The 16,494-nt window shown below is 41.0% G+C and overlaps 1 protein-coding gene across 1 annotated transcript; it reads right to left on the bottom strand.

Annotated features, from left to right (window-relative positions):
• Window positions 1–4,006: 4,006 nt before the first annotated feature.
• LOC116045200 lies at window positions 4,007–16,135 on the bottom strand. The gene is made up of 7 exons (XM_035999880.1): window positions 16,081–16,135; window positions 12,467–12,762; window positions 7,963–12,372; window positions 7,033–7,119; window positions 5,572–5,634; window positions 4,776–4,838; window positions 4,007–4,134 (listed from the first exon to the last, which is right to left on the bottom strand). The coding sequence occupies exons 2-7, from the start codon at window positions 12,753–12,755 to the stop codon at window positions 4,109–4,111; spliced, it is 4,938 nt and encodes a 1,645-aa protein (XP_035855773.1). The 5' UTR covers window positions 12,756–12,762; window positions 16,081–16,135; the 3' UTR covers window positions 4,007–4,108.
• Window positions 16,136–16,494: the final 359 nt, after the last annotated feature.

Genomic DNA, 16,494 nt, shown 5'->3' with positions numbered 1-16,494 from the left:
TCCATATCTGGTTTTATTACAAAGCAGGTCGAGTCGCTATGCAAATTCTGTGAAAGTATCAAAATGCTCAATCCATAGAGAAATGCACACAGCCCGTATTCAGAAACTGTCAGGACTTCTGTACAGTTGTGATGTCACAACTATAATGCATAGACAAAATGCCACTACAGCGCCGTTACAGTCATTCCCCGGCTGCAATGACAGCGCAGATGCAGAAGACCCGGAAATGCTGGACAATCAGTTCAGTCTGTATTTTCTAGGACACGGTATACTGAGCACGTCGGTCTATGAGGAAGCTATAGCTTAAAACAGTGGTTCCCAACCTTTTTGGTCTAAGGGTACCCCACAGCCCCGTCAGATAACCTCACATACCCCTTCATCCATTCCCAATGTATGTTCCAAATGTGTAACACTATTAATTCTATAAAAGTAGATATTAAGTTTTTCATACAATTGAACTGCTAATATTAATGTAGGTTTGGTCAGCAATACTACGATCCTATAGGCTGCTACTACTTAGAATGAAGCTGAATGTTTCAACCATTTATTCAATATTGTTACTTTCAGCTAACTATTTGAACCATTCATCCAGTACTTATAACTAATTATTTAAACTGTTTAGCCATTAGTTTTAGCTGTTTCTGGACTTTGACTCTATGATTTATTAAATCAGACTTGAGCATTTATGATCCATATGACTCGGAAGTTGGATGAAGTTTCGGACTACTTTTATGCGTAATTGGTCATAAAAATTGATATAACATATTGATTTACAGTGGTGCTCATATGTTTATGAACCAATGCTAAAGTTGACTAAAAAGAGGAATAAAAAAATCATCTTTTGGAAATTGATCTTAATGCCTTAATTAAAGAAATAGGAAAAATGCAACCTTTAAGGACACCAATTTTCTTTGTGAATTAATAATAACATAAAATCATCTCTCAATGCAAATCAAACCAGCTATTAAGCTAACTGAAATAAAACCATGCCAATCTCTAGGTATGGTGAAGGGTATGTGATGATGTGGGGCTATTTTAATTCCAAAGGCCAAGGGAACTTTATCAGGATGCATAGTATCCTGGATCCATGAAATAACTGGCCTTTAAAAATAAAAATCTGCCTGCCTCTATGGGAATTTAATATAGGGGTGTACTTACTTATGCCCCCTGTATTTTAACCCCTTAGCATTTATTTACAATACATTATTCATTCACAAAGAAAATTGGTGTCCTTAAAGGTTGGATTTTTGCTATTTTTTTATTAAGGCATTAAGATCAATTTCCAAAAGATGATTTTTTTATTCCTCTTTTTAGTCAACTTTAGCATGGGTTCATAAACTTATGAGCACCACTGTATGTTCAGTCTGTAACTGTTTAGTCTCACTTTGCCAGACCTTCCTTCACAGCGCTGCAGAGGAGCATCTGGCGAGTCTATACAGCATTCCTGGATGGTAGAGAAACGTGCTCTGGTTTATTGGCATTTCTTTAAACCGATCACAATTGTCTTGGGCGGTGCTAAGTGCCGTACGGAGCAACCGCGCCTCTGCAAAATAACCTCGGGAAGAAACTTGTTTTGGTGGAACGTGTACGTTCAATGGTTCTACAGAAAACTCAGATTGGACAGATAGTCTAGCTAGCTGTCTGGATTTACCCTGCAGAGATCTGAGGAGCAGTTAACCATAGTCCTCATAAGTCCACCAGAGTATAAAATGTCAACACAAAGGAAGCCCAAGGTAATGGATATCCGGCAACGGAGCAATCCTAGAAGTGGAACGTCGTGGATATAGACTATTAACTGTTTAATGCAGGGGCAGGGCGTGTGTCCTCCACCAGCGACTGTAGTTTATGATGCTCTTCTTCAGTGACTGGGACTCGTACCTCGACCTCTTCTTTGGTGACTCGGACTCTGAATCAAACCCTGGGGACTCGAGACTTGACTTGGACTCGACAGTTGGTAACTCGACTCCAACGTTGCTTGGGTGAGTCCACTGTGACAGGCTACACCCAGCTAAAAATCAGTTATTTGCATTTATCTAAATAATCCATCATGTCTGTCTTTCATCCAACTGGTCGTCCTGGAAACTAACAGTGTGAATCTCAAGGTGTTAATGAGCAGCTGAAATTGTTAGCATCAGCAGGTCAGGCCCTGAAGCTCCCTGCATGTCTCACTGTTCCTTTATTCATCAGTCCATCACTCCATATATATCCTAAGTTGTGAAGGGTGTCAGTGTATGATCTCCAGCTGTATGGATGGTACATGCCTTTCTCCTCCACAGGGTCTCTTACGGGATTGTAATGAGTTGGGGGCTGAATACCTTATCCAGACCGACAACCTAGATGAGAGCATCAAGTGTGGCTGACATGGCGATGTCTTGACCCATTTTCAAAAGTTTCTTCATCACAAATTTTGGTTTCTTTCAACCGAATTGCCCAAAAATAACACGGATGGTTACATACAACGCTCTTTGCAGGTAATATTTGGATCAGTTCACCTCGTTCATTGAATTTAGCGTGTTCCATTAAATTTTTTATAGCATTTGAAAAAAAAAACCAATGAAATAGTTTGGTCAGTCTGCTTATCCACTAAATCGTGACGATTTGTCGAAATAATTCATAATTTCAGATCTTTTAAACCAAACAAATTAGGTATAATTACATATAAACAGAGATGGCAAAAGTACTCACTTCCCATACTCAAGTAGAAGTACAGATACTTGTGTTAAAAAATACTCTGGTAAAAGTAGAAGTACTGATTTAACTTATTTACTCAAGTAAAAGTAACAAAGTACAGGCTTGGAAATTTACTTAAGTTTAAAAGTAAAAGCTTTGCGAATGACAAGCATTTTTTATGCAAAGCTACCTGGACAACACAAATGTTACTAGAGTGCAAGCTGAGAAACTTCAGTGGACATGGGAAAAAAGGCTCTTTATATGCCATTGCCTACATTTTAAATGGATGTCTGCCAATATGCCTAAAACATCACATATGATTATTGTGACAGAGACTGGGACTCCAGGTTAAAAGATTCTGACTGAGTAGCTATTTATGAATTCAGTTGTGATTCTGTGAGAATTCACAGATCCAGTTTCTCTTTTTTTTTTTATCTTCCCCGTAACATTTAAAGGAATCTACATGTATATGTGTGTGTGTGTGCTCAAATATGGCTTCTGGAAAGAAAATAAAGGACAAAATATGAATTACTAGACAGACATTAATTAAGAAGGTCCCCATACTTTAAGAGTTGCGCAGCACATTGGCCAGGAGTCATTCTTGATGCCTACTATCTCAAACATCTTTTTTTTTACCTGGGAGGACGTTGCTTGGTCGACGGGAAGACAACACAAGGGTTAAACTTTGGCTCAATGTGGAAGGCAAAAGGTATTCACTTACAGTACCAGTGTGATGGGGTTAATAGTCTTTTCACTCTTCTCCCATTCTGTTGTGCTTTAAACTAGACTGAATCCCTAGGGACTTCCCTTCCCAGGGTTCTTTACTAAATCATTGGTTTTCTGTCATTGACAGACTGAGTAGGTGGCTGTAGTCTCAGTTAACGCCAACGTGTGCATCAATGCAAGATCAAAGCTGATGGAACCACTCATTTAGGATTGTGACGACTAGTTGCAGCATAGCCCTCAATCCTGGTACAGTTCCATGCAATCTAAGGCTGAAGCAGGTTGAATACGTTGTTATAGGAAGGATGGGATATTTTGCATGCATTTTTTTTTTTTTTTTTTTTAAAAACAGGTAAAAATGTTTTAGTTTAAATGTCTGAGTATTGATACTGATAAATGTAGTTGTGTGTATGTGTCCAATAAGTGGCATGTTACATTGTTGGGTGCTGCTTGGTTTTACAGTTTCTTCATTGCTCACTAACTAGTTGCAATCTAACCATTTTGTTAAAAAAAAAAAAAAAAAAAGTAAAAGGATTAGAAACTTACCCACAATTGGCTGTTAGAATCTTAAACCATGTTCAAAAATCTCAACAAATGTTGAATGTACAAACATTTATTGAAAAATATTACATTTTTTAAATATTACATTTTTAGATTTAAAAATTTAAAATATATTCTTTAAAACCAAGGGTTGTCTTGTAGAGGGTAGTCAGTGTCAGCGTCTGTTCCTTCCATATCGACCTGGAAGAAGCAACAAACCGTATTAAAAAGGCAAAGAAAGCCACTGATGCATTATGCAGGTTAGAGGGTGGGTAGAACAGTAGAAACATTTGTCCAATGCAAGTAAATCTAGTAGCATCGTCCTAACTGATGTATGTATGACGCCAACTGACAAAATGCCTTTAAAAAAAAATTTAAAAATAATAAAACATACAATCGGGTGAACGACACCAAGTCAAGCTGCACTAGACTACTCATGAAGGTTTTTCTGAAAGTACTGGGACTGCAAAGTGAATTCCAATGGGCAGGTACTAAATTGCGTGTCCCGTTGTGAAATTTGTTCGCCTATTAGCATTTTAGAGTTGTGTGCAGCTGGCCTGTGCTTAAGAATTGCTCTGCGATGCAAGGACCTTGGAAGTTTTTTTTTTTTTTATAAATTGAGTCATGTTAAGTTTTGATTAATTGTATCAAACTAATTTATGAAATACCTTGTCTTATTTGATCTGTGTGGATGTTTGGTCCACACCAAAATCTTAAAGTGTTCTAGGCTGGCTGTTCCAACTCCACCTTTATCCCCAAAGAGTGTATATTAAGCATGTGCAGTGATAAATAAAAGGTGGGTTAACACTGAATGAGTAGTCTTGTGTTTATGCAATTGTCACCTTGGGATTTCCAAGGTCTGCAAAAGTTTCCGTTGTAGGCTTCCTGCTGGCTGCTGAGCATATCTGTAGACATATAGAGAGATGATGCCAAAATGTCTTATACAATCTAAAAGATCATCTCTCAACATTATGAACACACAATGTGCTCTTTTTGGTACTCAGCCATGGAATGATGGCATGTCTTTGAAAAAAAAAAGAAAAAAAAAAAAAGATTGATACCATTAATTTCTGGGTGCACAACTTCAGTCTCTCGGAAAAAAAACATAGGGACATAGTTCCAACTAAAATTGCAAAAAGTGTTGGTATTTGGGAAAAACACCGACCTATGATAAACACTAGAGGTTGTCACTCTTCTATACCATTCTTTGGTATATACAGTATTACTGTAACTCAGTCTGGGCGAGTACTCATCTTACTAAACTTCCCATCTTCAGTCTTCAGAAACGAGCATTAACAATCAACTGTATGCATCATAGTCATTCATCTCAAACATTCAGGCATTATCAGTGTTTATCAAATCAACCACAGATTGCTCTACTTGTATACTGTTCGTTGAACAGGAGTCTCATATTTTTTTCTCCTTTATAATGGATAAAGGTATACACTTGAGTGTCCCAACCAAGCCCCTCACTTTTTTTTTTTTTTAATTTATAGATTAATTTGTATTTTTGCACATGCTAACAAACAAGTTTCATAAAATGACCAGTGTTCAGAATTACACAGAAAATTTAGAAGCCTAGATTTTAAAAAAGGCATAGCATGATCGGTATCACCCATCCTGAAGAGTGATTCATACCTTGTGATCTCCAAGGTTTAGCAAAGTTTCTATTGTAGGCTTCCTGCTGGCCGCTGTGCATATCTGTGGTCATATAGAGAGATGACGCAATTAAAAAGTCCATGATGATTAGTTCTCAAGCAGCTTGGCATCTTACACTATCATACTATTTTCCTGCCAAAGTCTGAACAGTTTGTTTTTCTGTGATCTTCTGAATGGTTTGAAGTTGGGAGGAAAAAAGGAGGAGTTATGTACTGGTGTGCACTAGACATTTAAATCAAAATCAGATGTTCGGTCACTTGTCAGGCAAACTTATCAAACCAAACACAGTAGTATAGTGTACAGTTTGAAAACATGGTTTCAGTTCCCAAGGACACATTTTAAGAATGCTTAAAGAATGCATTCAAATTACCGAGCTCTTTTACTTTCTGCCGGGATGGTTGATTATTAAAGCAGCCATATTATGCTCATTTTCAGGTTCATAATTGTATTTTAAGGTTGTACCAGAATAGGTTTACATGGTTTAATTTTCTAAAAACACCATATTTTAGTTGTCCTGCACCGCTCTCTCTCACTGCTGCAGCTCCTCTTTTCACCTGGTCTCTGTTTTAGCTACAGAGTGAGACCTCTTTTCTTCTTCTTCTGTACTATCTTTGATTGCACTGCACATGCCCAGTAGCTCAGATGTAGATCATGTCAGCTAGCTAGCTCCATAGACAGTAAAAGAAAGGCTGTTTCTACAACTTCGGTCAGTTACAAGGCAGGGTTAGCTGGGAGACTTCTAAATGAGGGTGCACATGTAAGTAGTTATTTTGTAGATTATGGTGAACTTGTGTGTGTTATAGCAGTGCTTTGCTATTGAGAACGAGGTAGCATGCTAGCGTTAGCGTTAGCATGCTAACGCTAAAGCTACGAGCTAATGGTTGCGGTTAGCCTGCTTGTTTCGGCTTGTGACATCACAAGCCGTGCAGATTTTGAACAGCTCACCCAGAGACTGAAGGCAGGACACATTCAGAAACCGTATCTCACTCTAAACAGCATGGGTGGATTTTTGTATGTGAAGTTTGTATGTGTGTGGAAGCACCAGAGACACAACATAACACCCCAAATCCCAGAAAGTGATTTTTTCATAATATGGGCACTTTAAAAACATGCATTTAAAATATTTTGGACCCCAATCTTTTTCCTCTTTTCTGATGGGATTTACTTCACACCATATTCTAGGTGAGAAATTATGACTTACATTTCAGAAATTCATAAAAAGGAATACGTTTTATATTCATGATTTTAGGTTGTATGACTGGGTCCCAAATTACTGCCCTATAAAAACTACAGTGTAGATGAGTACTGTGCTTTGTATGCAAGCTTGTGCTAGAAAATGATTAATCTTTAAATTACAGCATGCACATTTTTCTATTAAAAAAAAAAAAAAAAAAAGAAGTCTTGCAGAAATTTGGTGTTAAACGAAATTGAAATTCTGACCTGATGACGTTCCTCCAGTGTCCATGCCTCCTCTTTTCTTCTTCCGCTTTCCCCCTTCAGCTGGGCAATGATTTGCTTTCTTCTTATCTATGGAGAGAAGTAACCGTTAAAAAAAAAAAAAAAAAAGGGGCATAGCACGTTAGGGCTGTGCAGTTTATAAAATTGGCCTCTAAAGATCCCAAAAACAATGTAATTGAGAAAACCACTTATTTTGCACAGTACATTTTGCAAGTTAACTTATCTTGTCTTCTGACTGGAAAAAATGTTAAACTTAAAATGCTCATTTTCGGGTTCATAATTGTATTTAGGAGGTTGTACCATAACAGGTTTACATGATTTAATTAAAAAAAAAATGTTGTTGTACTGCACATTGCTGCAGCTCCTCTTTTCTCTTGTTGGGAGTCGCACATGCGCAGTACCTAGGTAAGGACTACTAGCAATTAAGCAGTGTATGAGGGCGTGCCACGCTAGCAGCTAGGCGAGCATTATAACGTGTGTTACAAAGTGACGCACGTTTGTCACGGAAGTAAAGGCTGGACTACAATAGAGCTGTTTGGAGCAGTTTGTGAACAGTGTTTTCTCTGGAAGATGGTAAGTCCCTTTGGGGTGGACTTGGAGCTTTTTCACTTTGTAAACCTATAACGTGCAGAAAAAAACGATATAACACAACAAAGGAAAGGGAAAAAGCCAAAAAGCATAATGTGAACACTTTAAAGAAAATTAGGCGTTTTCAAATTAGGCGTTTTCAATGTTAATTTGTTTAACCGTTTATATAAATGCAACATCTTTCCAAAAGTCAACGAGTAATCGTTACATAATCGCGATTTCAATATTGACAAATAATTGTGATTAAGATGATTTCAATAATGGAGCAGCCCTAGCACATAACTATCATTGTTGAATTAAGGAGCAAATCACCCAAATGTTTACCATGATGCCATCTACTCGGTCCCACGCTGCTCTTCATCTCACATACACACTTGTGCTCCTGTAGTTCAGTACACTGAACGCCACAGTCCACCAAATGTGCCTTTGATGGAGACACGTCGGCTGTCTCCTGGTCAGCCGTCTGGACACACAGTTGCTGGCTTCGGACTTCTTTGTTCCTGCAAGCTCCATCCTCCGCCTCCATGTCCGCTCCGTTTCGGCGAATCAGCGGACACCTATTGGTGTCTGCGTCCTCTTCAGTGAGGGTAGATACAATGCGTTTACTCTGCAGGGGAGTCGGGGAAGCTAAGGGGACCTTTACTAACGGAACCATGCTCACCCCTTGCTTTAGCCTCCATATTTTAGAGACATCCATTTCACGACACTTTTTAGTGGGGACAGAGGGGGCAAGAGACTCCACAGGCTCATTCATTTTTCTCTCCGTCGGACTGCTACACACTTGATAGGGAATGATCTCTGCAGTGTCCACTTGTGGATTTGTCTCGGCGCCATCTTCTTGCTCATTGTCAGGGAGCTTTTGGGATTGGTTTGGGGAATGTAGCAGTTCATCTGTGTAGGGTAGGCTATGCCTCACAGCTCTCGCGGATTCTGCATTTCGCTCTTCGTGAGCTTTTCTCAGTTTGAAGATCTCGAAAAGGGTTGCGCTGTCCATAGAGCTCAAGTTGCCCTCAGCATTACCATCAGCATCATTAGCATAAGCAGCGTCCGCCATTACTGGACCATTTTTGTTCTGAGTTGGACTCTGGAAAAAAGACGTCACGTGCTCTTCTTCAGCTGCGTAAGACGGCAGCTGGTGGTCATTCTGAGGCGGCGTTTTGGACGCTGGAACAGAGCCAGTTACTTCGGGCTCCAGCATGCCGTTCTGCAGCAGCCAGTCCTTGGTGGGGATAAAGTGGGGCACAGACTCCACAGACCAAACGGACTCATTCATTTTTTTCATTTGATAGGGAGTCGTGTCTTCATGTGGATTTGTCTCGTCGCCGTCTTCTTGCTCATTGTCGGGGATCTTTTGGGATTCCTTTCGTGAGTGTAGCAGTCCATCTGCGTAAAATAGCGTACGCCGTACAGAGTCAACCAATCCCATCGGCTCATTTGTTCTTCTGGATTCCGCTTCTTGCTCTTCGTGAGCTTCCCTCAGTTTGAAAAAGTCTGGGCTGTTCTTAGCGCTTAAGTTACCCTTAGCATTATCATTTGCACCGTCCGGCACCACTGGACCATTTTCAGTCCGAGTTGGACTCCGGTTAAAAGACTTCTCATGCTCCGCTTCAGCCAAATAAGACGGCAGCTGGTGGTCATTCTGAGGCGGTGTTTTGGACATTCGAACGGAGTCGTTTACTTCAGGCTCCAACATGCCGTTCTGCAGCAGCCACTCCTTAGTGGGGATAAAGGGGGGCAGGGACTCCACAGACCAAACCGACTCGTTCATTTTTCTCTCCATCTGACAGCTATACGTTGGATTGGGAATTATCTCCGTCACGTCTGCTTGTGGATTTGTCTCGTTGCCATCTTCTTGCTCATTGTAAGGGAGCTTTTGGGATTCTTTTTGTGAATGTAGCAGTTCATCTGTGTAGGGTAGGCTCCGCCTTCCAGAGCCAACCAATCCCATCGGCTCATTTTCTCTTCTGCATTCAGCATTATGCCCTTTATGAGCATCTATCAGTTTGAGGATCTGGAAAACGGTTACACCGTCCATAGAGCTCAAGTTACTCTCAGCATCATCATTAGCATATTCACCGTCAGCCACCACTGGACCATTTTTGTTCCGAGTTGTACTCTGGTAAAAAGACTTCTCTTCCTCAGTTTCGTAAGACGGCAGCTGGTGGTCATTTTGAGGCAGTGTTTTGGACATTGGAACAGAGTCAGTTACTTTAGGCCCCAGCATGCCGTTGGTGAGGATAAAGGGGGGCAGAGACTTTACAGACCAAACAGACTCATTCATTTTTCTCTCCACCTGAGAACTATTTAAAGACCCGTCATAGGGAATGATCTCTGTCGTGTCTTCGCGTTGATTTGTCTTGTCATCTACTTGCTCATTGTCAGGGAGCTTTTGGGATTCATTGTGTGAATGTAGCAGTTCATCTCTCCTTACAGAGCCAATGAATTCCACCAACTCATTTTCTCTTCTGGATTCTGCATTTCGCCCTCCATGAGCTTTTCTCAGTTTGAGGATCTGAAAACGTGTTGCACTGTCCATAGAGCTGAAGTTACTCTTAGAATTGTGATTAGCACAATCTGGCACCACTGGACCAGTTTTGGTCTGAGTTGGACTCTGGTAAAAAGACCTCTCATGGTCTTCTTCAGTTTCGTAAGACAGCAGCTGGTGGTCATTCTGAGGCGGCACGTTTGACATTGGAACAGAGTCATTAACTTTAGGCTTCAACATGCCATTCTGCAGCAGCCAGTCCTTGGTGGGGATAAAGGGGGGCAGAGACTTTACAGACCAAACCGACTCATTCATTTTTCTCTCCATCTGAGAACTATTTAAAGACATTTGATAGGGAATGATCTCTGTCGTGTCTTCGTGTTGATTTGTCTCATCTACTTGCTCATTGTCAGGGATCTTTTGGGATTCGATTTGTGAATGTAGCAGTTCATCTCTCCTTACAGAGCCAATGAATTCCACCGACTCATTTTCTCTTCTGGATTCTGCATTTCGCTCTTTATGAGCTTTTCTCAGTTTAAGGATCTGAAAAAGTGCACTGTCCTTAGAGCTAAAGTTACCCTCAGCATTGTGATTAGCACCGTCTGGCACCACTGGACCAGTTTTGGTCTGAGTTGGACTCTGGTAAAAAGACTTCTCATGGTCTTCAGTTTCGTAAGACGGCAGCTGGTGGTCATTCTGAGGCAGTGTTTTGGACATTGGAACAGGGCCAGTTACTTCAGGCTCCAACATGCCGTTCTGCAGCAGCCAGTCCTTAGTGGGGATGGGTGGCAGATACTTTACAGACCAAACAGACTCATTCATTTTTCTCTCCATCTGAGAACTATTTAAAGACATTTGATAGGGAATGATCTCTGTCGTGTCTGCATGTGGATTTGTCACGTTGCCATCTTCTTGCTCATTGTCAGGGAGCTTTCGGGATTCCTTTTGTGAATGTAGCAGTTCATCTGTGTAGAGTAGACTACGCCTTACAGCATTTGTGGATTCTGCATTTTTCTCTTCATGGTCATCTCTTAGTTTGAAGATTGTGTACAGGGTTGAAATGTCCATTGAGCTTAAGCTACCCTCAGCATTACCATTAGCATAAGCACCGTCAGCAACAACTGGGCCATTTTTGGTCTGACTTGGACTCTGGTAAAAAGACCTATCATGGTCTTCCTCAGTTGCGTAAGACGGCAGCTGGTGGTCATTCTGAGGCAGTGTTTTGGACATTGGAACAGGGCCAGTTACTTCAGGCTCCAACATGCCGTTCTGCAGTAGCCACTCCTTGGTGGGGATGAAGGGGGGCAGAGACGCCACAGACCAAACAGACTCGTTCATTTTTCTCTCCGTCTGACAGCTATTCATTTGATAGGGAATGATCTCTGTTGGGTCTTCATGTGGATTTGTCTCGTCATCATCTTGCTCATTGTCAGGGAGCTTTCGGGATTTGTTATGTGAATGTAGCAGCTTTTCTGTGTAGGGTAGGCTACGCTTTAGAGAGCCAAACAATCCCACCGGTTCATTTTCTCTTCTGCATTCTGCCTTTCGCTCTCCGTGAGCTTTTCGCAGTTTGAGGATCTGAAAAAGGGTTTCACTGTTCTTAGAGCTTAGGTTACGCTCAGCATTATCATTAGCACTGTCAGCCACCACTGGACCATTTTTGGTCCGAGTTGGACTCTGGTAAAGAGACTTATGTTCTTCTTCAGTTTCGTAAGCCAGCAGGTGTTTGTCATTCTGTGGCTGATTGTCTGCCAATTTCAGAATGCTTGCCTGCGGTGTGCCACCTCTCCAACTCATTAGAATGTCAGGAACAGAGACGCGTCTCTCTTTGACAACCTCCTCTTGTTGAAAAGAGCTACAAACAGGAACTATACTATTTGGAGAACTCACTGACATTAGTGAATTACTGCTGGGTAAGGTATTGTTCCTAACCTCGGCAGATGGAGAGTTTGAGCCGGTTCCACGCCCGGAATCTGAGCCGATGAGTGGGCTTCTTTCTCCATAACGACCTCTCTGTATGGGTTCTGTTTGGACCTGACAGCTCACAGTTTCTCTAACATTGCCAGTATGAGACAGATGAATTCTGTGGGTCAGGTTTGGGTTCTGGTAGGGTGCGCTAGGAGCGTAGACTGGGGGGTGGAGGAAACGTCTGTCGACAGGTTGGACGTGAGGGTGGGGGTGGTACAGAATGTGGCCTGGAGCATCCATATAGGGATGAGGAGGGAATGGGGGAATGACCATACCATAGCCTGGAAGGTAGAAAACAAAAACATGATAGGTGAAATTAACTGAGATGATTGTTCAAATCAAATAAACTAAAATAAAAAAAAAAACTTAACTCACCCATGCCTGGGAAGGCAGCAAAATGGTTATAGGGGAAGGGCATGGGCCACTGGTAGTGGAGGAAAGGGGGTGGAGGTGGGGGTGGGGGTGGTGGAGGGTGGACGTAGAAGAAAGGCCGGACAAAGACGGGGGGTTGGGGATGGATTGACGATCCTGGGTCCTGGCTGATGCCGTGCAGTCCTGGATCTTGCTGCTCACAGGTCGGTCCACGGCTGTTAGAGCGAGTGTGTAGGCTCCCTCCATTTGGTCCTGGATGAGCTGGTGGGGATATGTTGACAGCTGATGCCATATTCAACCTACAGAGATGTAAGAAGGAGGACTGTTAGAGAGTTGTGCATCCATACTACTAATTTCCCAAAAACAGCTGGCCACTCTAGATCTTAGCAAACAATACTCAAACAAGTCAACTCAACGATTTGATTACGTTTCTCACTTCCAGAATGTTGGTATTATACACGTTATCTCACTAGCAGGTTTACTAGGACACTTCAATAGAAAAGCCTCATCCCTTTGCTTTACCTGCTGTAACATAAAGTGTTAGGTGGAGAGAGCTTGCAATTAGCCGGTTAGTTCAAGGAGTCGACAAACAGTCGACTTTTGTCCTTTTTTTAGGAGGCTAAAATACATTTTGCTGCTGCCTGTAATGCCCCCATACTCAGCCACTTCCGTGTATCGTACTGCTGCCTGCTTCTCCAAACTGGGGGAGGGCTGACCCCCCTCTACAGTCAGTAATACACTGACTATGGATAACCTCATACAACCAAAGAAAAAAAAAAACGATCTAAACTATCCCTTTAAGTATTTACACTGAGAAGTTATCTTAAAACATTGGGAAGAGGACATATCAGAAAATACAATAAAAATAGAAAAGCTCAAGATTTTGTTTCGATATTTATAATGATAATAAAAGCTCACCATTATTGTAGATAAAGTTAAAGAGAAATGGGGAAGAAATAAAAATGAACATAAGCTGAAGATTGGAAATAGCCTACTCCAAGTGAATTTAACAAAATTAAAAATAGCCTACATATTTTTTTCCTCTTACCTCTAGTGCCATTTGTCAATCTAGATTGTTTTGGCGTGAGTTTCCCAGTGTTAAGATAAATATTATGCAGTATAGCTATAATGTAACTAGATGGCATACTGCTTGTGGTGCTGAAAGCGCCCCAAAAAAAAAATACACATTTGAAAAACTCAAATGTCTCTTTCCAGAAATCATGGCCAAGTTACTCAAGACAATCCACAGGCCTGGTTGTGAGCAGTTTAATGTAGGAACTATTTTCTTTCTACCAAACTACACCCGCCAAACATACCACCACGCCGAAGGAAGCGTACTCATGGACAAGAGGCTAATGCTAGTGACTGCGTAAGCTAGCTCAGGTGAGCTAGCAGTTTCGGTTAGCCATAATCTCCACAAGCTTGCAACGTCATGGGTAACGTCACGCTTGCTTCTGCGCATACGGTTGGCGGGTGTAGTTGGTACAAAAAGTAAATAGTTTGGAAATTAAACCGCTCATAATTGGGTCTGTGGCTTATCTTTAAGCACCACAAGCAAAGTGCCATGTAGTTCCATTATACTGGCGAGAAGGCAAGGAAGACATCTCTACAGCTGGTATCTCACGTCATCTGGGACATCTGGGCAACTCGCATCAAAACATGTCATTTTAGGGTGAACTGTCCCTTTAAGACATCACAATCAAAACTGGGCCTTTTTCACGGCAAACATGTTGACATGTCATAATAGATAAAGCACAGGTGTATTCAAAACCATTAATGATGGCTGCATTCCACTTAGGAGAGGCCCTGGTACTGTGCATGCTGACTCACTGAAATAGCTTACTGGGACACTTGATGGAATTGAGCCATCGTTAAGGTTATCAATTTCACCTGTGCTTTTCCTACTATGACAAGTCAACATGTCTGCTGTGAAAAAGGTCCATTTGCTTGGGAAGTGAGCATTAGATTTTTAATAAGTATGGGCAATATTATCCCTAGCAGGGACTAATGGTTGAGAGAGGATGTGGGGAAACAAGAATAATAACTATTCATATGCAATAGATAGCCTTTCGAGAAGAGGTTGACAAAAAAAAAAAAAAAAAAAAAAAATGTTTGACTTAAAAGAACCTCTGAAACTAGAAAATATTTAGGGTATTTTTTTTTTACTAGGAAAGGTACAATCAGTTGACATTCATCTCTACCATATTGTGTGTGGCTATAAAGCAGTTTACAGACATGGTAACAGCCAAATCCACCCAAACTAAATCCATGGCTATCGACAATAGAAGACATTTTGGACATGGAAAAAATATATTTTACAATTAGATCACATTTATTAAAAAAAAAAAAAAATAAATAAGATTTATCCTAAAGATAGCCTCGCCTTGCTGGACCCATCTCCAAAACTACCATTTAACCTAGACCAAGATTTGCAATAAACAGGTACTCCCCCCTCTCCACCAAAGCTCTTTTGTTTGGTTTAGTTGAGTGTTTGGTCTGTATATTTATTAAATTTAACATGCATGAAAATGTGCAATATACTCGAAAGTAAACAATTGTCTGGAAGATAATGAAACTACAATTAAAGTATTAAAAGCACATTCCATGGCTTTTCACGACAAATGTAACATTTCAAGCGTTTTTGCTGCCAGAAGCAAACACCAAGCATGACTCGTGGTTCTGTCTGACCCACTCATGTCCTTTTACTTTTATTATGTAAATAAATTCAAGGTTTTCAAAAGTCAAACGTGTGCATTCTGTGCTTTTAAGTGAAAAAGTGAACCAAAACATAAAGGCTACATTAGCTAGAAGCTCTGCTGCGTTCCAGACACAATTTTTAGCCCGTTACGACTTCCAGTCACGACTTGGTAGCGTTCCAGGCAAAGTCACGACAAACCCTTCTAGCTCGCGTTAGCTAGCGGCTACCTACCGTTGACGTTAGCTAGCGCTAGCTGATACTAGCGATTTCTAGTCAGCAACATATTTTGGGCTTCAGTTAATTAACATAACATGTAGTAGTAAGCAATCATATGTGTATTGTTTTGATTACAATGTGCGGAATTACTTTACGTTGCCTTTTTATGTATATTTATTTCTATTTCTTACCGTTAATCACCAGCGTCTGTACAGCATTAACAGGGGTCGACATTGTTGTATGTGTGTGTGTGTGTGTGTGTGTGTGTGTGTGTGTGTGTGTGTGTGTGTGTGTGTGTGTGTGTGTGTGTGTGTGTGTGTGTGTGTGTGTGTGTCGTCAAAACTAACTGGGAGTACAACTATCTGGTACGAGTTCACGGGTAGTAAGTTACGGGTTTGGCTGCCGTTCCAGGGCACTTTCACGGGTAGAAGGTTGTGAAAACACGAGGTACGGGTTGCCTGGAACGCAGTATAAAGTGAGGAGTAACAGTACATAAAAGAAAATCCAACGTGACATGAGGAATAACAGTAAAACATGTGAGACATTCAACAAAGATCCTGAACCGGATCACTAAAGATGGAATTTTATTTTTAAACTGACAAAACTGCCACCTCTGAAAAAAAAAAAATCATACTTCCAAATCTTTTTATATGCATTTTCCAATGTTGTCTGTTGTGATGAAACCAAAGTAGAGGCACATTACCTTGTTGAGAACTCGAAAACACAGTGATTAAACGTGAGCTGCACACACACCTGAGTTTAAGTAGCTGCTGATCAGTCAAGTCTGTGCACAATCAGCTGATTTGGAGTTTGGAGACTGAATGTCAGTGTGTCATCAGACCACTAGATGGAGCCAAACTCCAGTCAGACAAAAAAGGGGGGGGGGCCCAGCTGGCTGTTCTGAAAAGCTGCTATAGATTTCAATCTTCCATCAGGTATTCATCTGAATTATATCTGCATAGTTTTTACAATGCCATAGCTCCTCCACCTACTCAGTAACGCTGTACCTGTTCCTAAAACTCCCCAGCCTCTTTCAACTTCAATATCAACTTCAATATATAATCAAACACTAAGAATGTATATAATCACTCTGAGGAATGAATCAATGAATGCACGC

The sequence above is a fragment of the Sander lucioperca genome, chromosome 3 (genome assembly GCF_008315115.2).
Source record: "Sander lucioperca isolate FBNREF2018 chromosome 3, SLUC_FBN_1.2, whole genome shotgun sequence".
In the NCBI taxonomy this organism is placed as follows: Eukaryota; Metazoa; Chordata; class Actinopteri; order Perciformes; family Percidae; genus Sander; species Sander lucioperca.
Note: the sequence above shows the minus strand (reverse complement) of the source record. Positions and strands in the feature narration are given on the sequence as shown.